This window comes from Myxocyprinus asiaticus, chromosome 40 (genome assembly GCF_019703515.2).
Source record: "Myxocyprinus asiaticus isolate MX2 ecotype Aquarium Trade chromosome 40, UBuf_Myxa_2, whole genome shotgun sequence".
Classification (NCBI taxonomy): Eukaryota; Metazoa; Chordata; class Actinopteri; order Cypriniformes; family Catostomidae; genus Myxocyprinus; species Myxocyprinus asiaticus.
The window spans coordinates 31,080,466-31,104,007 of NC_059383.1; the positions used below are offsets into that span (position 1 = coordinate 31,080,466).

The 23,542-nt window shown below is 37.5% G+C and overlaps 1 protein-coding gene across 1 annotated transcript in view; it reads left to right on the plus strand.

Moving 5' to 3' along the window:
* Positions 1–23,542, plus strand: part of LOC127430574 (collagen alpha-1(I) chain-like) — a 96,453-nt gene that overhangs the window by 48,318 nt on the left and 24,593 nt on the right. Inside the window, exons 7-28 of the mRNA XM_051680423.1 lie at positions 9,076–9,744; positions 11,245–11,289; positions 13,258–13,377; positions 14,915–14,953; positions 15,052–15,105; positions 15,253–15,306; positions 18,094–18,201; positions 18,403–18,456; positions 18,944–18,997; positions 19,225–19,269; positions 19,479–19,532; positions 19,663–19,707; positions 19,878–19,931; positions 20,053–20,097; positions 20,293–20,346; positions 20,540–20,584; positions 20,754–20,807; positions 21,080–21,124; positions 21,211–21,264; positions 21,358–21,465; positions 22,843–22,896; positions 23,023–23,076. Coding sequence (XP_051536383.1) covers positions 9,076–9,744; positions 11,245–11,289; positions 13,258–13,377; positions 14,915–14,953; positions 15,052–15,105; positions 15,253–15,306; positions 18,094–18,201; positions 18,403–18,456; positions 18,944–18,997; positions 19,225–19,269; positions 19,479–19,532; positions 19,663–19,707; positions 19,878–19,931; positions 20,053–20,097; positions 20,293–20,346; positions 20,540–20,584; positions 20,754–20,807; positions 21,080–21,124; positions 21,211–21,264; positions 21,358–21,465; positions 22,843–22,896; positions 23,023–23,076 — 1,908 coding nt within the window. The remainder of the gene's footprint in view (positions 1–9,075; positions 9,745–11,244; positions 11,290–13,257; positions 13,378–14,914; positions 14,954–15,051; positions 15,106–15,252; positions 15,307–18,093; positions 18,202–18,402; positions 18,457–18,943; positions 18,998–19,224; positions 19,270–19,478; positions 19,533–19,662; positions 19,708–19,877; positions 19,932–20,052; positions 20,098–20,292; positions 20,347–20,539; positions 20,585–20,753; positions 20,808–21,079; positions 21,125–21,210; positions 21,265–21,357; positions 21,466–22,842; positions 22,897–23,022; positions 23,077–23,542) is intronic.

Here is a 23,542-nt window from a genome sequence, read left to right on the forward strand (position 1 = left end):
AGGCCACACAACTCTTTAGCTATATTGTAAGTATTTTGAATCCAGGCAACACCATTGTTTTAGGAAAAGATCGAAATTTAAATTGTTATTTAAATCGTCCCCCTGACGTAATTCTCAAATCTGCATTTGTGCTCACATGTACTTCAAATAGAGCGCGACAAGAGGCATCACGCCCAGTTTGACGTAATTATGTCAAAAGTCATTATTTCCTTTAAGTCTCATTATTATGCCAACTGTTTGAATTGAATGAGATTTGAGAGCTTCGACAGAGTTGAAGATTTTCAAAAAATAAAGACTTCAATTTTGGCCTTTTCCCATACATCAAACATTAAGCATCAAACAACATAAAGATACCTTAAAAATATTAATATTGGTATTGCCAATATTAAGGATTGATAAATCCATTGGATTGGGGTTTGCGCAATCCCATGTTGTGTGGACATCATGACTTGCTCTCTTGTAACTTAAAGATTACACATATTTTTGCATGTTCAGGGGTCGATTCGCATAGTATAAAGGTTTGTTTCTGCTGACAATATATAAAAAAATAGCATTTTTGTCAGTGAAACAATTAGGAATCATCGCCTGAAGTATCACACATGATCTTTTATATTATCGCTTAAAATACTGTACCTTATACCTCATAAGCAGCTTTCACCTGGATAATTTATAATCTGCTTGTTATTATAAAAACCTCTCTGGTTTTGATAGTTGTTTAAAGGTGCTATATGTAGGATTGACAACAAGCGTTTGAAATGGGAACTGCAATCCAAATTCAAAATATTAGAGAGTTGTCTGCCCTGCCCCAAACTCGAAGCTCATGTGGGTTGCCAGAATGATGACATGCAAATTAGCCAGCTCAGCATCCGTTTTAAAGGATTTCTGGGCTTTAAACTGTCTCCATCTTCCAAAGGCATCTCCAATATTTATTCTTGTTTTACTACACCTCTGGTCATGGTGGTTTTTAGACAGATGGCAAGGCTTTTTAGGTCGGGTGGAATCTGTTATCTCTGATCCAGTTCGTTTGCTGGCTTCCATGGCTGCAGCACGCAGTGTTGTTTGCCTGAAAACTTGTTCAAATCTGGCAACCCGGCGGTGTTGGAGTACTATTGGTGAGTGGGCAGTGGGCGGGACCACACAGGCCAAAACATAAACAGAAATTCTGGCCCGGAATGGAAACTTCAAAGTAGAATATACTGGCTGTAGCATTGTTATCGGAGAAGCCAGTATTTCAACTTAGCATGTTTCCTAATTCTCTAATGACATATTATGGTCATTTTATGATTTAGTACAGGAAAAATATTACATATAGCACCTTTAATGTTTGCTGTCTGCAGTCTTTGTCTGTGTACAAAACCAAAATCATTCCTGATGACTGGAAAGAAAGAACAAAACTTCAACCAAACATAAACCTGTAAACACATACCAAGTCCATATGAGCTTTCCAGTTCTCTCTCCAGTTTAGCTGAGCGGAGTCCACGCATGGTCCTGATGTGGCACCATGTGTATTTGGCAGCTGTGACCTGTTTGGTCCATGGATTTAGGGTCATTGCAGGCTTTGGAAACTGCAGCTATGAATATTGATGGACTCCATATTCCATCAGATTCTAAAACAAATTCTTCTTTCACTGACAAATTACTATAGCATGTTTAAAACATCTAGTAACTCTATGTGCCACATCACCTGGACTCCATTACGGTATATCATAAAGGTGGTGCATTTCAAAGACTAAACAGTGGCAGCATTTAAAAAAAAAATAACCTGTTTTATTTCTCCTGTTTCAGTCTCTCTTGTGGCGTAACCTCTTGACTGAACTTTGTGTTGTGGTGTTTCATTTTGATGTCTATGCCATTTTTGGTTTGCCGGTTTCCTGTACACATGTTCCCAGGGGAATGGATTAATGAGAAACTTCTGGCTTTCTTTGAGCTGTTTAGCACTACGGGAGATCAAGGGTCAAAGATAATTGCTTAATTAGTTCTTCACTCATTTCCAGTGTCACGATTCATGACTTTGAGGCCCAGGTCATGAATTGTTAGTTGGATATGTGAATGTAAGCATATGCATATTTTGGAGTCAGAATTGTTTTTGTTGTTGTTTTTTTCTGTGTGTTATTTAGTGGTGTTTGCCAAGACAAGCATCACTATTATTATTGCTCATGCTTTCAATAATATGTACAAATCCTAACTCCAAGTATGACCAGAAGACCCTTCCTGGGCTCTTTGACTTGGTCAAGTCAAGTAAAAAAAAAAAATTGTATTGAGCTTCTCATAATTCGGATTGCTTCAGAAAATTATTGGGACATGATGTGGTCCAGAATCGAACAACGATTTTGAATTAGAGCACCATGACTCAAAAGGTGGTATATATTTACACGACCCACTGAGAACGTGTGAATTTGTTTGTTTGAGTATGTGTATCTCGTTTTATTTGTTTTGGTATGATGGGGTTGTTCTGTTCTGGCTTTACCATGTTTTTATTTAATTTTTTTTATGCTGTGTGTGTGTGTGTTTTGAAATAGCGTCACTCTTCCTGTGGGTTTAGTTTGGTAGAGGTGGGCACAAGCCTGTAATTGATTTACCCTTCACTGAAATTAGGTTTGTGTTGGACTGAGTACCCCTCTAGGGAAGTGTCAGAATTCCACAGACAGGCTGTGAAGAATTCGACAGCTCCAGGCTTTCCTTTGAACTCAGCCCTTTTTTAATGCAAAGCAACAAATGTTAGATCTGATTTTCAGATATTTGTTTAAAGGTAATTTATGTGTTCGTGGGCAATGACATGTGTGAGACATTGCCAGCGGTCCTTAAACTAAACAACTCAGAAGGGTTGCTTACACCAGCATTTTTAAGAGATCCTGAGCCGCTAATTTCCTCACCTCTTTCTCTTTATAAAGGGACAAAGGTCAGGGTTTGTCAGGTTAGCTTCGAAGATAAATAGCTTGAGTACATCGTTATGATGGGGAATTTTTTTTTTTTTCCATTGATGGCCTTTAAAGAGTAGCTGTCCAGTCTGACTAAATAAACTACAAGACAAACTACATTTAAACTGCAAAAAAATAGATGCATGAAAAAAGCATGACATTTGTTTCTCTCTGTGCTGTATGATGTTCAAAGTATAAGTCTTGTATAATTGAGCTGGATTTGAGTTCACTTGACCCCGATCAGATGCACATTTCTCAGGGGCCCTTAACATAACACGTTCTTGTGTTCAAAAGCACGTAGTGCAACGGAATGGAACCAAAGTCTTGAGAGAGGGGTCTCGTTTTTAAAAATTGTCTAAAAACAAAGTCTAAAAGCTGTGACACTCATGATGCAAAATGATCAAAATGCAGCACAAGAAGTGTTGCAATGGACAAAGACATCCGTCTGCATGTGTGGCTGTAGCAGCGGTACTATAAAGGGGATTAATTTAAAGACGCAACTTTTCCTTTTCCTGAAACTGTCCAATAGATACAGCATGCTGCACCACCACTCAAATAAATTTACCCTTCTGTTTTGTGAGAAAATTCCTAACAACTGTTATGTTTTGGTCAAAAAGACCCAGTAGAGGACAGTAGATGCAGCATACCTTCATTTTTTATTATAAACATGACCACTGACGTAGGGCTTGTCACAAGCTTTTATGGTAGCATTTCATTTGGAAAGTGTGCCACCTATATGTCAGTAGTGGTACTGTTATTTTATGGTAGATATACCAGACTGACCTCACAGTGAAATCGAAAACAGTAGGTTGACTTTTCTTAACTTAAATCGGTCTGTGCTTACCGAAATGCGAAACACTGCCCCCGATGGCCAAAGTGGTAATTGTTGTTGGGTGTATGGGCACGTGTGAGCTCCATTTTGCGGTTGTTTCGTCCATGGAGGGGTGCCAAAAGCAAGTTGTTTTCAGCTGTTCAGGCTGTAATACAGTGAGGAGGAATGCATATTTTATAAACTGTACCCCCCAACCCAAACACCAAACCTAATCCTAACCATCAGTGGAGTAAAAATGTAATGTACCGTGGTCTCCCATGCTGCTAATGCAATGCACTAATGCAAGGGGAAGGTAAAGTGGTATCGTGTAGACTTCCATTGAAAAGGACTCTACACATATCCAGGGATCAGGATATTATAGTGCCTTGGGGATGGTCTCTTTTGACTTGGACACTAGCTATCACCTAGCAACGCCCTAGTAACCACCAAAAACACCCTGACTGTGCATAAATGGAAACAAGTATCTTAAAAATGTAATGCAAAGAATTTAGTTTACCTTTTTTGTTTAGTTTTTGATTTGTTTTTAACTGTTTTTAGCTCTTAATCGGATTAAAAATTAACCCAAACATAACAGGAGGATTAATAAGAAAAAAACCTTAAACTATTTGACTTCACTAATTGACTTGTCAGTTGTTAGACAACACTAATATTTACAGTATAAACAGTATTTTTCTATCAGTTAACGCTTATCTACCTTGGCAAGCATGTAATTACTTGTATCTGGACACTATAAGCATTCTATCCACTTTCAAAGACAGGAACACGCACCCTCACACACACCAGCTCAATTTGCCCTGAGGCCACTCAGTCATACAGGTGTCTCATTGTGTGAAGTAGATTATATGTGTTTTTGCATGTGTGTGGGTAGATCGAGAGTTTGTGGGTGTGTTAGTGTGTTTTGCACATATTTGGCTTGTCTTATCTTCTTGTGTGAGCATGTGTGTGTGCTATCATGAAGATCTGGATGTTTTTGCTGGGATTGATTATGTTGGATTTAATGAGATTTGGAGTACAAGGACAAAGGAATCGTATTCTAAAGGTATGGTCTCATTTAGGCAACCATTCCTAAATGTGCTTGTTCGTCAAAATTGTTTGTACAAATCCATGCATTGCTCTAAGTGCTCACTACTCAGATCTAGTAATGTCAGGGTTTGCTTTGTGCAGCAGTCAAGCACTGCATTAATATCTTTTTAGTACATAAAGATAAATATTTGTGTGCAGATGTATGTCATATGCATGTAATCAAGTGTGAGTTCTATCTCTCCTGATGACTGGCTATGGTTTGGCTAGAGATGTGAGAGGTTACAGTGGTTAGGGTTTTATGGGCGGAATAGTTTCACTGAGCTGGTTTGTCCCAGATTACCACAGACTCTGGGTTCATGTCCAGTGTCAGGGTGCAGATGTTGACTATATTAAACATTTATGGGTTTTGCAATACTTTGCACTATTACAGTTGATTTTTACACTTAAAAGAAATTAAATTGTTTGCTGCTTGTTTTTAGTGCAATATAACCATTATTAGAGCTAAATTGAATTCCCAGCGTAATATTTAAAAACCCTTTGTGGCAGGAAGCAACAGCTGTGGCCACAGTTTTATGACAAGACCAAACAACATAATGGATGAGACAGATTAATGAAGTTAGTTATTCTGGTTTTTATAGCTGTTATTGTTTTTGTGTTTTTAACATTTTTGTTTTTACTCCTAACCATCTTTTTTCCTTATTACATTTATTTTGTCACCTTCGGCTTGCTCACTGGGGTTCTAAATACAATTATTATTTATTTTACTTATTTATTTAATTATTTATTTTATGACACAATTCACAATCATATTTTTATCGAAGTGCACAATGATGACTCTAAGACTCTATAGATATTACAGCTTCATTTTCTATCAAAGCATGATTTTCTGTAAAGTGGCTTTGAAACGATGTGTGTTGAGAAAAGCGCTATACAAATAAAAATATCTTGACATGACTTTTGTTTCCATTTTTTGAAATTCTGTATTCCTGTACATTTGAAAGTCCAGGGTCTTAACTTAAGGGGTTAACTCAAGTATTGATTTTTCAAGCAGTTTTGCTCATGAGTCTACACTATAACTAGTGGTGGTTACCTGGCATGTAGACACATGTGTAAATAATGTCCCTTATGCCTCAAGGCACATCTCTTATTTTTTTTAGGAAACTCTCCACCTCTTCCAGAGATCTGCTTTTCACTGATCAGTCTAAACTGTGTTCAATCAGGAAATGTTCAGAATTGTCATGTTTCTGAAACAGACCTTAAATAGCAGTACTGATAATTGTACATCTTGTGCGCATCACAGCTCTGGGATCACTCAGTCTTAATTTAATTAAGTGATCGTTTATGCTCAATCTGGTCTATGTCACAGCAATCATGCTCTACAGAAAGGTTTTAGCTTATGGCTTCTGTATTCTTGCCTTACTTGTCAGAATTTGTACATTTAAATGAAAATGGGAGTGGTGCTTGTCTGTGCAAAACTCGCCGCTATGATGCCATTGTATTGCAGTGTGGTTGCTATGGTGTTCAGGGTGGTTGCTAGGGTATCGCTAGATGGTTGCTATGATGTTGTGAGTGATTTGACTTGGCTGTTTTATTGTCCGCGAGATGAAAATTGTAAATCTGATTGTTTTAAAAAGTTATCAAGTATTTGTTTGTTCAAATCCCTGACCTTAAGGTATGAACATAGTAATAGTAATGGGATGGATTATATCAACACTGTTGCCTCTTATAGACTCCTATTTAGAATCAGACTTGATCAAGTATGTTTATGTATATTTTACATCTCAGTGTCTCTTTTGTTTTTTGTACTGATCAGATACAGCCGCTCTTCTCCAAACTTTGTGCAAATGGATAAACAACGTTTCTGATCAATTAAGGACAATGTCTTACAGCAATGATGTTACGTGCATGTTTGTATGGTGGTCCCTGTCAAAGGAAGCCCTCTGGTGGACGGAAGGTTTTATAACCAGAGCTGGAGTGGAAGCTGTTCTTCACTGGGTGACTGGGCACGTAATGTGACTCAGTGTGTTCAGAGCCTCTTTGGCAGGCTATTAGAGGTATATCATGCCAATAGCAGGAAGATAAGCTGGACGACAGCCCTCCATAGCCAGGTGGAGATCAAGTGTCGCTTTATCAGGACGTGGTCATAGAAAGAGCCATTGCTAGTTGTAGTAACAGGGCAGAGGGTCTGCTTTTAACCTGGTTTCCCCACTTCCAAAATCCCCAAATTTTACCTTAGCACACTAGAGTCTGATGTCTACACCTTAAGTACTGATCTACAGGTTACTTGGTAAAAATTTTCAAAGCTGGCTGAAATATTTTATAACAGATGGTGAAATTGACCAACCTGGAAAATTAGTATAGTTTAGTGCTAAATAACTTTATGCCTAACTCTCTACCTCTGACAAACTAGGGAAACATATTATTCCAAAGCAGCTTTTACAAACAGTAGGGCCTTACAAAATGAAAATTGTCTGTCATTTACAAAAAAATTTAACATTGATTCATAGTTCAAAATGTTGATCCAGGTTAATTTGGACAGGTATACAATCAGTTTTATTTGCTAAAATTTAGATGCTAAAAGGGCAGTAAATAAAGTTTGAAATCCCCCATCAAAAGTGGACTGGAGAGAGACATGAGTGTGTCACAGTCTAAAAGTTAGGGTTACAAAAACACCTGCCTTAGACTCTTTTGCATATGAAGCAACAAGACAGGAACACAGCTGTTTTTAAAGAGACACATGTTTCAATTTTGTATGTTGTCATTTTGATATACAACAACAATCCTTTGACACCGTAGTGTGAGTGTTCTATTACAGAGTGAGGCAGTTTTCCATTTCCTATCTCCTCATTCAGAACCAAGCCAGATCATCTGCATCCCAGACCATGTGCCTTTGACTTTTTCTTCTCTTTCTCTCTCTCTCTCTCCATGATTTGTTGAGTGTGTCTCAAAATCTAGCCTACCTACAGTAGATATAAGTTCTGGCATCATAGACATGTTCAAATGTTTGATTTGAATTGTTTGTCTTAGTAATGTTTTTTGCCACTGTCAGTCCAGTTTACACTTTAACAACAGGTGTGATGAGGGAACATGGACGGATGCCTTGTTTTGTTTAGGAGAGGCACAGATGTATGAGCTGTGATTGTAACTTATCTTGAATTATGTACAGTATGTGCCTCTGATCTTTACATGATGTCATATGTGAGATCTCAGTAAATCATTATTGATTGTTACAAGATGGCCGATAGTTAAAATTGTTGTTTATCTGTTTGGGATTATTGCAGCCTTGGATTTACCTTAACAGTGACTGTTAGCAGCAGCAACATCACAACCATATGTTAAACTGCCATTCTCAGGATGGCACCATTTCAATTTCAGTAAAGCCTTTATGATTGTATCTACTGATTTAATGATTTATTGTTTGTTTGATTTATTAATTTATTTTATCATTACATTTTAAAATGTAATCTAAATCTAAAATGGTTACTGCTGAACTTTTAAGAAAACATTTTCCCATCTTAGCCTCGACCCCCATTATTTAGATCATAAATATGTGGTTACAGCCTTGCAAAATACAAAAATTTATGTTAGGGATAATGTACAGTCATTTAATAAGCTGTTTAATATGCGGGATACAGTCAGCCAGTTGTTATGGCAAAATAAACCTGACAGTAAGCGGAGAGGTCTTGTATCACCCTGAAGGGGTTTATTTTGTGATAACAACTGGCTGACTGTACATTATCATGCTTATTACACAGCTACTAACCAAATAAATAAATAAATGGACATAAAATATGGATTTGAGTTGAAATTAGGTAATTATTTGAGAAGAAAGAGATCACTGAACAGCTGAGTCAGAGTTCTGTTGGTGTTTATTTTGTGAAAATGACTTTCTGCCTCCTCATTATCCAGCCATTACAACTTGCCAAATTACTAAATAAATGGACATGGAAATTATTTTATTTGCTTACTTGTAGAGATCGGTCTGATAAGACAATCCCCAGGTGTGCAGTTGTTATTCAGAAATTTCAGACCACTAGATGCCGCCATTGACCAACCAGAATAGAGTATTCCAGAGACCCATGTTATAAGTATTGTTATTAACCCTAAGTTTAAAACACATGTAAGAAACAGATTTAAATTGTAGCGTAGAAGCTGTTGTTGACTCAAATGGAATGATATGGAAAATGTACAGTAATAGTCATTTATTTTTTATTGATCAATCAGAGCTCCAAAAGCAATGCCTTTTTGTATGACATTATATGCTGACTTTTAATTTAGCAAGTAGTTTCTTTATATTTTCAGGGTCTTCGGAGACGTGGCATCATCCGTGGTGATAGTACCCTGCCCACTGGATCCAAACGTCCTGCTGTTCATGACCGTGGTGATGTGTTTGAGGTTGATGAGGACACTGACCTTGTGAACCACAACATATTGTCCAAAAATGGTGGTTCACCTTCTAAGACCCTCCCAACTGATACCACTGGCAGTCGGGATGGAAAACCAGAATCCACATCTAAACATCTGGATGAAAACATCACCACTGACAAGCAAAAACCTGACAAACTTTTACCAAAGAAACCAGGGGATACAATCATCAACCTGGATGTTAGGGTACCCTTCATATCACCACAGAAACCAACTAGAAGTATTGTCCCTAGTGGAGAAACCCATCTGGAAATCACGTCCAGTTCTGACGATGAAGAATCCAACCTGTTAAAGGAGGACCTGGATCGTGGATTCACCACACAGGCTCCTCATAGCACAACTTTTTGGAAGGGTATCTCTCAGGGCAGTGAAACTACAACTCCTAGAGTTCCAGAAGTCCCTGTAGGATCTGGAAAGGGTTCTAAGGAGCACCCATCTACTGTCATACTTACAGGCTGGCACATAGACCTTGTGCGAGGCTCTGATGGGACGGTGTATCGCATCCAAAAGGGCCCCATGGGGCCCATGGGCCCCCCTGGTAAGCATGTGAGTATACATTTAGTATACATCTTGCACAAACCTGGTCAGTTGTTTTGGCCTTATATCACATCCTATTATAACTCTGAAGAATGTAATGAAACCAGTCTGCATTCAATAAGGATGCAGGCCGAATGGCTGAAACCAATTGCTTTAGCAGATATGGCTCACATTGTATACATCAAACATCAGTCATGGGCAGCTTTGTAGACATTGAATAGGTATAGGAAACTTCTGGAGCAATCTGCAAAAGCAGGAGAAGCAGGTCTGGTGCAGAAAGCATGCAAAAGCACAAGAAGAAAAAAATGATAGAAAATTGGACGGATCCATTCTCAGATCCTCTCAGATCACAGAATTCTTAGGGCCTTTGATATTGCTCTTCGTGTATGTACAGTATATATTTCAGCTGTTTTAAGCTACACAACATACCCCATATGTCAGCACATCTTGTCGCAAGCTTTCGTGGTCATCACGATTTGTCCAGCTTTCTATTATAGACTGCAGGCGGAGCAAGACCAGTCTGCATCACCCAATCAAAATACTTTGTTCACCTGGTTTTACAAGTGCCCGGGCACAACAGAAGCAAACCCAGATGTGGTGCCATCTGGAAGCTTCTGGCATAGCTCCAGGGGCACGGGCGCTGTAAAAGGCCTCCATTAGGGAAGGCCTGATTCATACCAGTTGGTTGAAAACACTAAGGGGAGATGCTAAGATGTCGGGGTAAAAAAGGCAGTAGACATGCAGTAATTAAAGCTCACTCATGTTCCCATTTCTAACAATAGTTGTTACACTCACATCCTGCATTTCTATCTTGGTGGGGATTGAGCTTTTAGCAGTGTGTTGATGCAGGATCTGATTTGATCAGACCAGAGAGTTGTCTAAAATATTGTATAGCAATGATCTGTCATTTTTGTTAATTCATAGGCTAGGCTTTAGATTTTTGCATTGGTCTAATGCCAAAAACAAGTCATCAACCGTTCAATGCCATTAATTGAGAATTATGAACATTTTTACTTTTCTTTTATTTATTTATTTATTTGATTTTTGTAAAAAAAAAAAAAAAAAAAAAAAAGTGTTTTGCCTATATTTTATACTTTGTTGTCATTCAGTATGCCTCAAACTTGGTGTGAACAGGACTTCAACCACTAAGACATCTGTCAAACTGCCTGTTCCAGTTTGTAGAGATTTTCTGTGAGCTGATGGTGATAGTTAAGAGGTTAGGTTTAAGTTTAACGATGTGCTTGTATTACACTGCTGAGAGTGCCACTTAAGTTAATGTCTCATATTTGCTCATCTTTTGAATGACCTTTGAATGATTAATCTGTGAGTGATTGTTTTGTTTGTCCAGATTAACAAAACTGGGCAAACAGCATCGTTGTCAGTGTTTTAAATATGTCTACTTGCTCTAAACTTTCAATTTTAACTCATCAATTAAAGATGCCGTACTGTTGAAAATGAAAGCTGTATGTTTAATTTTGTTCTTACTATTTTTTTCCTTGTTCATGTTAGGGATGTCCTGGGAGTCTTGGCTATCCAGGGGTCAAAGGTGATAAGGTATGAAAGTCAGTGATCAGTGTGTTTACTAATGAGAAATGGATATAATTATCTGTACTCCATTACTCTGAGCGAAGGTAGGCTGAAGTCAAAGTGCTTTCATCACTGAAGTTCATGAAAAGTTCTCATGCCTGTGGTCATAATGGCTGACCCCTTGTGAACTTTTATGACGTTTTTCACTTCAGACAGCAGCTGTCATATTTAAACTCTCCAAACTGAAGTCCAAATGCCAACAGAACAGCTTGTACAGTTAGAGTTCTTGTAAATTTGGCCTCCTATGTGTCTTTAAACCACTGATAAATGGTTGTGAATTCCTTTCAACTTCACAAATAAAAAGTTTGCCTTAACCTACTTATTCTCTATCTCCACAATTTTCTGCATGTAGTTCAACTCAAACTACTTAACATACAGATATTAATTAATGTTATAGTTGTTTTGATTTTATAAACTTTATGCTTTAACATTTAATGTTTAAATCTTGAAAATTTCCCATTGACTTCCTCATTCTCCCATTCATTGTCCATAATTTTAATGTTTAAAATCCAACTGACAGAGACGATGTCACTGCAATATATGATTGGTCTGAATAGTGATTGGTCTTTTTTTCTTTAATTTAATTGCATACATTTGCATACGTTTTAGAAGCTGTGATGTGTTGACTTTTGTACACTGCTGACAGAAAACATGCTTATGTGTTATGATGACAAAGTTTAAGGCGGCTCTGATGTGGCAATTTTTTGTCTATGCCGAACCAAAGGCTTAATCTTAAATTTACCTGAAACTTCAACACAGTTTTTTGTTCTGCCTTGCGACACTGGTATTTCCCTAAGCTTATGCAAATCTAGATATGCACTGATCAGCCACAACATTAAAATCACCTGCTTAATATTGTGTAGGTCCCCCTCGTGCTACCAAAACAGCGCCAACCCGCATCTCAGAATAGCATTCTGAGATGATGTTCTTCTCACCACAGTTGTACAGAGCAGTTATCTGAGTTACCATAGACTTTGTCAGTTTAAACCAGTCAGCCCATTCTCCACTGACCTCTCTCATCAACAAGGCATTTCCGTCCGCAGAACTACCCCTCACTGGATATTTTTTGTTTTTGGCACCATTCTGAGTAAACTCTAGAGACTGTTATCCGTGAAAATCCCAGGAGATCAGCAGTTACAGAAATACTCAAACCAGCCTGTCTGGCACCAACAATCATCCATGCGATTATCTAATCAGCCAATAGAGTGGCAGCAGTGCAGTGCATAAAATTATGCAGACATGGGTCAGGAGCTTCAGTTAATGTTCACATCAACCATCAGAATGGGGGAAAAAATGTATCTCAGTGATTTGGAGCGTGGCATGATTGTTGATGCCAGATGGGCTGGTTTGAATATTTCTGTAACTGCTGATCTCCTGGGATTTTCACACACAACAGTCTCTAGAATTTACTCAGAATGGCGCCAAAACCAAAAAACATCCAGGGAGCTGCAGTTCTGTGGATGGAAATGCCTTGTTGATGAGAGAGGTCAACAGAGAATGGCCAGACTGGTTCAAACTGACAAAGTCTAACTCAGATAACCGCTCTGTACAATTGTGGTAAGAATGCTATTCTGAGCTGCGGTTGTCGCTGTTTTGGCGGCACGAGGGGGACCTAGACAATATTAGGCAGGTGGTTTTAATGTTGTGGCTGATCAGTGTAACTTGATAGTCAAAAGTCATATAATAATTTATCATTCATGTTGTGATATCTAAACTGTTCTGATCTGTTGTGTACAGTATTGTTTTACAACATGTGTCATTCATCTGCCTATGTAATGCAGATGTGTATTGGAATTTCTTCCCAACTGTTGAGCTTTCATCAGTTTATTATTTGCTCAAGATTGTAAGCATATGTTTAAACATGCACTGGAATAGGACTGATTTGTTTTTGAGAGTTTGTTGATGCAGCCCTTCTTCATATTATGATGTTTCTAGGGTGCCATTGGGCCAAAGGGCCATCCAGGGCGCCATGGATTTCCAGGACCCCCTGGGTCACCGGGACTGCCCACCCTCTATCTGTGGAGAAACACACCAGAGGAATGGGCTGCTTTTCAAGTGAGTTTTCTCTTCAGCTCTGTCTCTTTGTTTCTCCATCTTCTTGAAGGAATATTTCATAATGCATTATCATCCACCTAGAAATTAGTTCCACCTCAAAGGAACAGTGAACAGAAATGCATATTTTATAAGCTGTACCCCCAAACCAAACCCCAAAACTAAACCTAACCATCTGCGGTGTAAAAATGTTATGTTACAGGGAAAAATGCAAACTCCCAATCACACACAGGATATGAACCCGGGTCTTCCATGCTGCTGACGCAACGTGTATAATGTGTGTGTTGGAATAATGTGGCAGATCCTAGGATAACGGAACTATCGGAAACAACATGCCAACTTTCTATGTGATAATGTTGGCTGGGTAGCCACTGTAAAGTTTCATTGGTCCAGAATCCCACTTGTTTATTCAACATCAAATATACTGATCTGTTTGTCACGTCATGCAACAGTTTGCATTCATTGTGGACAGACAAATTGCTTGTCTCTGGAAACTTGTTGCAACGCATCTGGATAGTTGGTGTAAGTGTATAACTGTAAGCACATTTTTTTTTTTTTTTGGCAAATTGAGGGACGAGTTGAAATTACTTTTTGTGGTAATCAACATCATGCCACAAATGCTGTTAAATTGGATTTATCCGGAATCATCCTTGACCTTTCCTGTCACTCTACTCCACTTATTTCTCTTTTTTCTTGTTTCCCTGCTGATTAAACTTAAAACTCCATCCACCATCCCTTTAAAGTCAATGTCAGTGCACAGCTGTATCTTGTATAATAGCTCAGTGGATCACCACAGCCATGATTGAATAAAGATGCCCACAGAGAAAGAAAGAGAGAGAAAAGCATTATCTCTTGTTGCCGTAATGGGATATTTGTTTCTTACAGCCTTTGAACTGCCCTGCACTGTACATTCAGACATTCTGTAACAATCCATATGAGGAAGAGTGCTTTTTCGCTGTGACTTTTGAATTGTATGAGGTCAGACGTTGTTTCTAATACTGAAGTTAAAAGGTGGAGGGATATCCCCTTTGCTCAAGCCCAAAACAAGGTCGCCTCAACCCAATCAATCAGTCTTGCCCCTCATGTTGGTTTCCAGCCTTGTATCTCTGAGTGGATCTCTTCTATGAAAACCAAACCTCTGTCGAGCATGCTCTAATTGAAAGCAGCCCTTGACCTCTTTGCTCAGGATCAGTGTCCTGCGTGCAAGATGCTGCCTTTGTGAATGATCTAGAGTTCTTTGTAGTTTATAGTTACAGAGCAGCTTTTAAATCTTGAGTCTGGTCAATGGAGGCTGGATCATTAAAAGTTTAGTAAGACCAGAATAGCACGGTTATGGCTTTTGCCTTGATTAAAACGACTACTCTAATTGTAATGAAGGAAAAAGCAGTACAATTTTGACCGAGAACTGCTCTGTAGTTTTAGCAACAGACAGCTGTGATATAGATTGGGTGAGACACGTGGAGAGGCAAGTGATGGTTCAGTTGTATAACTGCAGAATTTTTCTGTCCCTCTCTCAATCTCTTTCTCTTACCTCCTCCAGAAAACAATGTTCTTCCAGCTTCTCCATGCAGGCTGGCCTGTAAGTATACATTGCATCTTTTGTTGTTATGAGAATGTGAACAGTTTCTTAAGATATGGAATATCCCTGAATGTGTTCTGTTTCCTGTGAGCTTGTAGAGAGCACAGGGTCTGCCAGGGCCAGACGGGGAGATGGGGAAACTTGGGCTGCAGGTGAGGCAGATCTTGTCTATGTAACACCTGGTTTAATTAGATTTGATGCCTCACCTGTTACATACCTCAATACTTCCTGAGCTCATGTAACAACACCTAATCAGCTCAGTCATGATCTCTCTGTATATCCACCTCTTCTTCCACTAGGGGCCACCTGGGGAACCAGGTGATCAGGGACTTCCAGGACGTATGGGAGACATGGTAATGTCCCGTGTCTCAATCTCTCTCATTATTTGTCAACAATGTTTTCATGTGATGTAAAAACAAAATGAAATGAGATCGATAGCATTGGCAAGAATGTCTTTTGTTGACTCTTTCTAATGAATCAGACATAAATGGAAGATTGACCGAATTCCTTAAAGTTGATATGCAATCAAAATAGACAACTAATTACTTAAGGGAATATTTCTCCCAAAAATAAAAATTCTGCCATCATTTACTCACCATCATATTGTTCCAAACCTGTATGACTTTCTTCTGTGGAACCCAAAAGATGATATTGGGCAAAATGTTAATCTCAGTCACCATTCACTTTCATTGTGCGGAGGAAAAAAAAAAGATGCAATAAAAGTGAATGTTGACTGAGGCTAGATTCTACCTAAAATCTCCAAGTGTTTTCAAGTCAAAGTCAGCTTTATTGACATTTTTTTCATATCGCATGGCAATGGATAAAAAAGTTAGACAGTTCCTTCCGGAAACTACAGTGTAACATGTAGTAGACATTGGCGAGGACTAAAGACAACAATAAATACGGACAATAAATACAGACAATATTACCACAACAAGTACACAAAATTAAACAAGTCAGATATAAATAGGAAATATATATAAAGTGTAGCAGCAGTGGGAAGATGATGATATGAACAACTGTTTGTATGAACAGTTTCCATGGACGCAAGACCCATGGATGAAAGAAAGTCATATGCGTTTGGAACAACATGAGAGTGAGTAAATGATGACAGAATTTTCATTAATGGGTGAACTATCCCTTTAATCATGTTCCTGGCGTTATTGTGCATGATTCATCAATGCATGTTTTTATAAAGAGAAAAAAAAATGTTAGTCTTTGTAATATTTCATCAAAATTTTTAAAACTTGCTCCACCTCTAAAATGTCTTTCCTTTTTGGCTAAAAGCACCTAGGCCTTGCAGGCTATTGGATAATGTTAACCAATAGCCAAATAGCTATTTAGAATAATTTTTAATCAAATTTGAAATTAAAGGGTTATCTCACCCAAAAATGAAAATCATCTCATTATTTACTTACATTTAAGCCATCCCAGATGTGTATGACTTTCCTTCTTCAGCAGAACATAAGTGAAGATTTTTGTAAGCAGATTTCAGCTCAGTTTGTCCATACAATGTTTGTAAATGGGTGCTATCAGGCTGCTGGCTGTTTGACGGGCCAGAAGTCATATTTAGGCAGCATAAAAGTAATCCACATGACTCCAGTCGATCAATTAATGTCTTCTGAAGCAAATAAATAGGTTTGTGTAAAAAAATAAATCGATCAACTTTATTAACTTAAAAAAATCGTTTCCTGCCAGCAGTCGACGCATCAGTGACATAAGTGCAATTGCTCGTTCATACGGGAAGCCGGAAGCGCGCGCTTTGTATACAACAGAGGAACGAATGTCACGCGAGAGTTAATTTCAAACAAAAATACAGCGCTGGGCGGAAGCAATGATTTAAAGTGAAAAACGTTTTAATTATCGAATTGTTTCTTATATCAACCTATCGGTTTGCTACAGAAGACATTAATTGATCGACTGGAGTCATTTGGATTACTTTTATGCTGCCTAAATATGACTTTTGGACCGTCAAAGCCAGCAGACTGATGGCACTATTTACATGCATTGTATGGACGAACTGAGCTGAAATCTGCTTACAAAAATCTTCACTTCAGTTCTGCTGAAGAAGGAAAGTCATACACATCTGGGATGGCTTAAAGGTATGTAAATCATGAGAGAATTTTCAGTTTTGGGTGATTTAACCCTTTAAGGCCTTGCTCCATTGTGGTATGAAATGCCCATTTTGTAAAATTTCTTAGAATAAAAGTCTCACCCTGTATTTTGTTTTGTCATTGAATATACTGTTTTACTCCAAGATATTTCACATTATGGAGGTAAAATGAGTTGTGAATGCCATTTCATGTTGACTTTAAAGATGATGAGAAAATCTGACTTTCTGCCAAATGATTCCTCTTTAAAGCACCTGTAGTTTTAGTACCAGTATTTGCTGTTTTTCTGTTTGATATTTTTGTCAGTCAGGAGATCATGTCAGCTAAAATTATAGGCAATTAATTAGAAGCGGTCTTTGTATTAAATTGCGTGGGGGAGTGAAAAATTATTAGACACCCTGCCTCACATGTCATTGCTGAGATTTCTCCATTGTGTTTTTTGGGATTTAATGTGACAGTGACAAGTCACATCTGTGTTTCCCAAAGACCTCACATGAATCGCTGTTCAATATTTTTTTGTTTAATCTTGAGTGTGTTTATGGTTAATGCTAACTTGTGCATGTCTGTTTGTGTTCGATGTTGACACTTGTGAGCATACTTCAGTTTCTGGGTTCAGTATGACCTATGAGAAATTACATAACAATCAATCTGTCTGTCTGTCTGTCTGTCTGTCTGTCCGTCTGTTGGTCCGTCCGTGCATCTGTAAAGATGGAAACATCAGTTTCTCACTTTCTCTCCTCCTGCTGTTGAACACACCTTTGATCTTCTGCTTTCATTTCAGCTGTTTTTATGTTCAATCTAAAAGCATCTTCTGTATATCAATTTGTAAAACATGAGCACATCATGTTTGTTTCTCCAAAAGCCTCCTGCAAACCCAGAAGAGGGATGTCTTTTTTCATATCATTTTAAATTACCTGCAGCCATAAGTGAGCATAGCTTTAGTTAAATAAACACATATTGTACTATTACAGATAATACTGCAATGCCTCTTCCTTTTATTTCTGTTTTTTAATCTGTGCTATTCTGCAGGGTGACCCTGGCCCAAAAGGTATGGTGGGCAGAGCAGGAGTCCCTGGAAAGGACGGAGAGAACGGACTGGATGGACCTCAAGGCCCTCCAGGAATTCCAGGATCAAAGGTCAAACCATGTTCAATATATCCGCATAATTTTTTGATACATGTAGCACAACACACATGTGGCTTTTGTGACTCTGTGGTCTAGTCTGCTTCATTTTGGCAGAGATAAGCTATTTATGTTTGTGTCCTGGCCTGGAAGTACTTTATTGTGATGAGTTTCATGATGCTTTGGGTTTAGCAACAGTTTTACTCTGAAATACAGGGTCCTCTGGGCTATAAAGGAGAATCAGGCTCACCTGGAGAGAAAGGAGAGGAGGTAAGATAGTTATTGGTAGTGTGGTGTGGTGTATTGGTGAAAGTTTGGTTGTAACCTTGTAACCTAAAAGATTGTAGGTTCAAACCCCTCAATGGAAACTATCATTTTCATAAACTATCACCATTGTGCCCTCGAACGTGACACACAAGCTATGTTCAGAACTGAATACCAGCTTATAACTTATGGAAGTATACTGCACAGGATACACTGAATATTGCCTACTATTTTTTAACATTAAGTGAAACCGTAGGCATTATGTAACAATTAAAGTTTCAAATAGTATTATGCTACACTGTCATGACCTGATTAATTATGTTTAATTCTGGGAATGGTGTCCATTTATCATCTCTGAAATAAAAACTATTGTGTACTTTGAAATTTGCTTTGGTTAAAATTGTTCACTGAAAGACTAATAAGTAATTAGTTACTTTTTGAAACTTTTTGAAACTTTCTGTTTACCTGAGGACTTACACTGTTCTCGTGGCAGGGCCTTATTGGAGCAGAGGGTCCATGTGGAGATATGGGAAAAGCCGGTGAGAAAGTAAGCCATGATTAAACAGTCATTAAATGCAACACCTTATGTTTAGGGTGAATTGTTTAAGATAATTGTATCTATCACCATCTCATGGTCAGGCAAAGAACTATTACATGTGGACTTGATTTACAATTTTACGCATTTATATAATCTCAATTTGCATTATCCTCGGAAGACTGTTAAGTAATTGTGAGTGTGTATGGAATTATGCAACCTGTCGTTAATATTTGCAGGGTTCAAAAGGAGCATCTGGCCCACCTGGTCCTGTCGGCCCTCCTGTAAGTCTTAAAGTTACATCTAGCTATAATTACACCATTATTGATAGAAGCTGTGAGTGATTAGAATACATAATGACAATTACTTCATAATTACATCTGGCTTTGTATGTGTTTTAAATGTATACAGTTAGTTTTATAATTTATCATAACGATAATAGCCTAATATTAATTTTCAGCAAATTGTCTGATGTATTTTAATTCATCTTCAGGGACCACGCGGCATCAGAGGGATTGAGGGCACTAAAGGGCCTCCGGGGCCAGATGTAAGTGAAGCCGTAATATCTAACTACAAAACACTATATACTTAACATTTATTTATTAAATTCACAGGTGTACATATTGCTTAGCATATAGGATACAAATGACTTTATCTGTTACTGTTAACATTTACAGGGGGATGATGGAATGGATGGACCACCAGGTCCTCCAGGTGCGCCAGTAAGTAAAACAGAATGTTACTTTAGAGCCAGGTCAAGGAAATCTAGCATTCACACTACCTTTTAAGCTTTCTTTGTCAAATGCGTTTCTTTGGTAATATACTGTAGTTTGTTACATTCAAATATAATTTGTCCATTATATATTCTCTAATGTGTATTACATTTTTGCAGGGAGCTCCGGGTTGGACTGGTGTGGTTGGTGTCCAGGGCCCTAATGGATCTCGTGTGAGTGTTAAGCATTTCTCTTTGTACTGTCCATGTTCTGTAAAGCATCAGTCTGTCATCACACTAGACAATCCACTCAAATGGTTCATGACATACAAACAGTTTCTGTGTTACTTTTCAGGGGGAGTCTGGACCTGCAGGAGCTATTGGCCCTTCGGGTCCACTGGTGTGTTATTTGGGGCACCTCAAAGTTACTTGTTACTTACAGTATTTAAAACATTGTAATGTGACATATTTGAAAAAGTGAATTCAAAAATTAATATGTTACTCATTACTTCCACAAAGTATTCTGATCAAATGTGCTACTTGTAACATGTTACTCCCAACACTGACCTCTATTAAACATATATATCATTATTAGGGTCCTCAAGGATTGGAGGGACAGATTGGACCTTCAGGGCACAGGGGCCCACAGGTGAGAGTCTTCTTCTTAATTAATAGAACCTATAATGATTCGGGATAACCAGGCAAATAAAATGACCTCATGAACTGCAATTTTTTCAATTAACTCTTTAGTATTTTTATAACATTTAATAGTCAAAGATTAGAACAGTGAATTATGACTTGAATGTGACCTATATTATTGTGTTTCTATGACTCTCCACTAGGGGCTGCCAGGCAGGGAGGGTTTACTTGGCCCAAAAGGAGAGCCTGTAAGCACATGTACACTTCCCTTAGTCTGAAATATAATTATTTTAAATTACTTTGATCATCAAAACTGAGAATGACTAACACTGCCAATCACTGAAGCCAGTCTATATATCTGAACACAAACCTGCTACATGTCCTTTTACATTTACACCTTACATTACCCTTTCACAGGGACCTGCAGGGCCATTTGGCCTCCGAGGCGGGCCAGGATTTGAAGGACTAATGGTAAAAGCCAAATTCAGTCTAAAATCTGATGGTTCAAGGGCAGTTTTTATCAGTCCACACTTTAAGTGGTCAGCCAACATAGGCTTACTTGGCCACAACCTGGTATATGACATGTTAGACTTCCGGGACCAAAATAGATAGATTCAGTTTTTAGCAATTTTATCTCTCAAGCAATCTTTATCAAGGAATCCTGACATTTATTTGTTACCAATGTTCTGATTGTTGTTGTTTTTGTCCGTGTTATTCTGATTATTGTATGTTTTATATTTTAGGGTGCGTTAGGAATACAAGGTCCTAAAGGTTTTACTGGTATCAAAGTAAGCTCATGGTATATCCATGTTTACCTGTCTTGACTACACACCTGAGTTTTTACTTGGCTTTAATGACTTTACTGTCTTGTAAGGGTAACAGAGGACCTGATGGAGACCAGGGAGACAGTGGACCTAAAGGAAACAAAGTAAATATTCCATATTTTTTATGCCATAAATTAAGATAATTTAATAGATTGATACCCTCTTGATAGCAGACAAAAATTATATCTTCCTCCCAGGGTGCTAGAGGGGCGCCAGGGGTACAGGGCATTCAAGGTGAGCAGGGGCCAACAGGTTTTCCTGGTTTCCCAGGCATCAGAGGTCAGCCAGGACTACAAGGGATTAAGGTATGAGATTATTATGATATTAATTTTCCTTTTTTGAAATTAAAGGTGTATTTCATAATAGAGTCTATTTTAATATTTGTTATATCAGAATTTTCAATTGTAACTGAATTGTAACTGTAATTAAAGACCCCATGAAATCAATGTTAGAGTTTTAGTCCATGTGCATTAACTTTGAGACCATCTATATACTAGTGTACACCTAAATGTTGACAAAATTTTTATTTTAGCAGATATGCACATTTAAAATTTACAGTCTTCATATTCCATGAAAACAAACCAAAAATATTGATGAATCATCTTGCACTACACAGATATTTATCCAATCAAATGATCTATAGAATGAAAATGTCCCTCCCTTTAATACCACCTGCAACCGACTAGGAAATAGCAAATGGTTCATGGTTAAAAGATAACCAAAGACTATTGGCTATTAAAAAAAAAATAATAATTATTATACAAGCAATTATATATATATATACAGTACTGTACAAAATTCTTAGGCACATAAGATGTTTCACAAAATTATTTTATATATATATATATATATATATACCCACACACATAAACTACCAGTCAAAAGTTTTGAAACACTTGACCGAAATGTTTCTCATGATCTTAAGAATCTTTTGATCTGAAGGCATATGCTAAAATGTTTGAAATTAATTTTGTAGACAAAAATATAATTGTGCCACCATATTAATTTATTTCATTATAAATCTAAAATGTAATTAAAAAAATTTTTTTTTTTTGAAATTGATGACTTGGACCAAATAATAAAGAAAAGCAGCCAATAAGTGCCCGGCATATAGATGGGAACTCCTTCAATACTGTTTAAAAAATATCCCAGGGTTATACCTCAAGAAGTTGGTTGAGAAAATGTCAAGAGTAAATTTCTGAAAATTCTAGGCAAAGGGTGAGTACTTTGAAGATGCTAAAATATAACACAGTTGTGATTTATTTTGGATTTTGTTTAGTCACAACATAATTCCCATAGTTCCATTTATGTTATTCCATAGTTTTAATGACTTTACTATTATTCTAAAATGTGAAAAAAAAAATTATAATAAAGAATGAGTAAGTGTTTCAAAACTTTTGACCAGTAGTGTGTATATATATATATATATATATATATATATATATATATATATATATATATATATATATATACAGTATATACAGTATGTATACATTTGAAATATTCCATCCAAACTTACTGTTTCAATAGGAAATGCATCAAAAAGGAAAGAAAGCTGCACACTTCAAGTAATTTCATGAAGTCTTGAAGAAGTACCAGAAATATACACAACCTTTTACTCTTTTACATGTTTAATGTAACATGTTTTCTTAAGAGTCATAACACTATTTCCTCACACACAGGGAGAAGATGGAGAGGCGGGTCCACATGGCAAAGTGGGCAAAGAGGGGTCAAAGGTCAGGCTTGCGCTTTACTACTGAGATTTAAAATGACAGTGTCTCAAATTATGAAATCTTTAGTAGATTATAATTTGAGATTACTTTACCAATATCACTCATGTGAAATATTCAATTTTACTGAAGGGGAGCAGAGGTTTTGAAGGCCTCCCTGGAAAGCCTGGTCCCAGAGGCCTAAAGGTAACACACTTCTATTTATCATATTTTATCATAATAGTTATGCTGTCATATATTACAGGTCTAGACCTTATTGATAGCGGCATATTTGATTTTTGATGGTAATGACAACGAGGCTGTGAGGGACAGATGTACAGTATAGTCTCTTCAATTGGCTATACTGCAGTTTAAAGTGTTTTTGGATCATTCCACAGACAAATCATTGAAAAAAATATCTTTCCAACATTCAGTCCACAAAAAAAAACTCCAGACAACATGAGTTGTGGAAAATCGAATGGGATCTTGGAGCTTTATACAGCTTTATACCATATGTGCCATTGAAGAGATGGTAAGTCTATCCTTCACAGCTTCATTTTCATTCCTGTTAAAAAGAATGAAAGATGGTGCTACTGTGCACTGCTGTGAATAAGGTCTATTAGCTTTATAGTATTACAATCAAAGTACATGCCTAGCTGAGCGTTGTGATTTT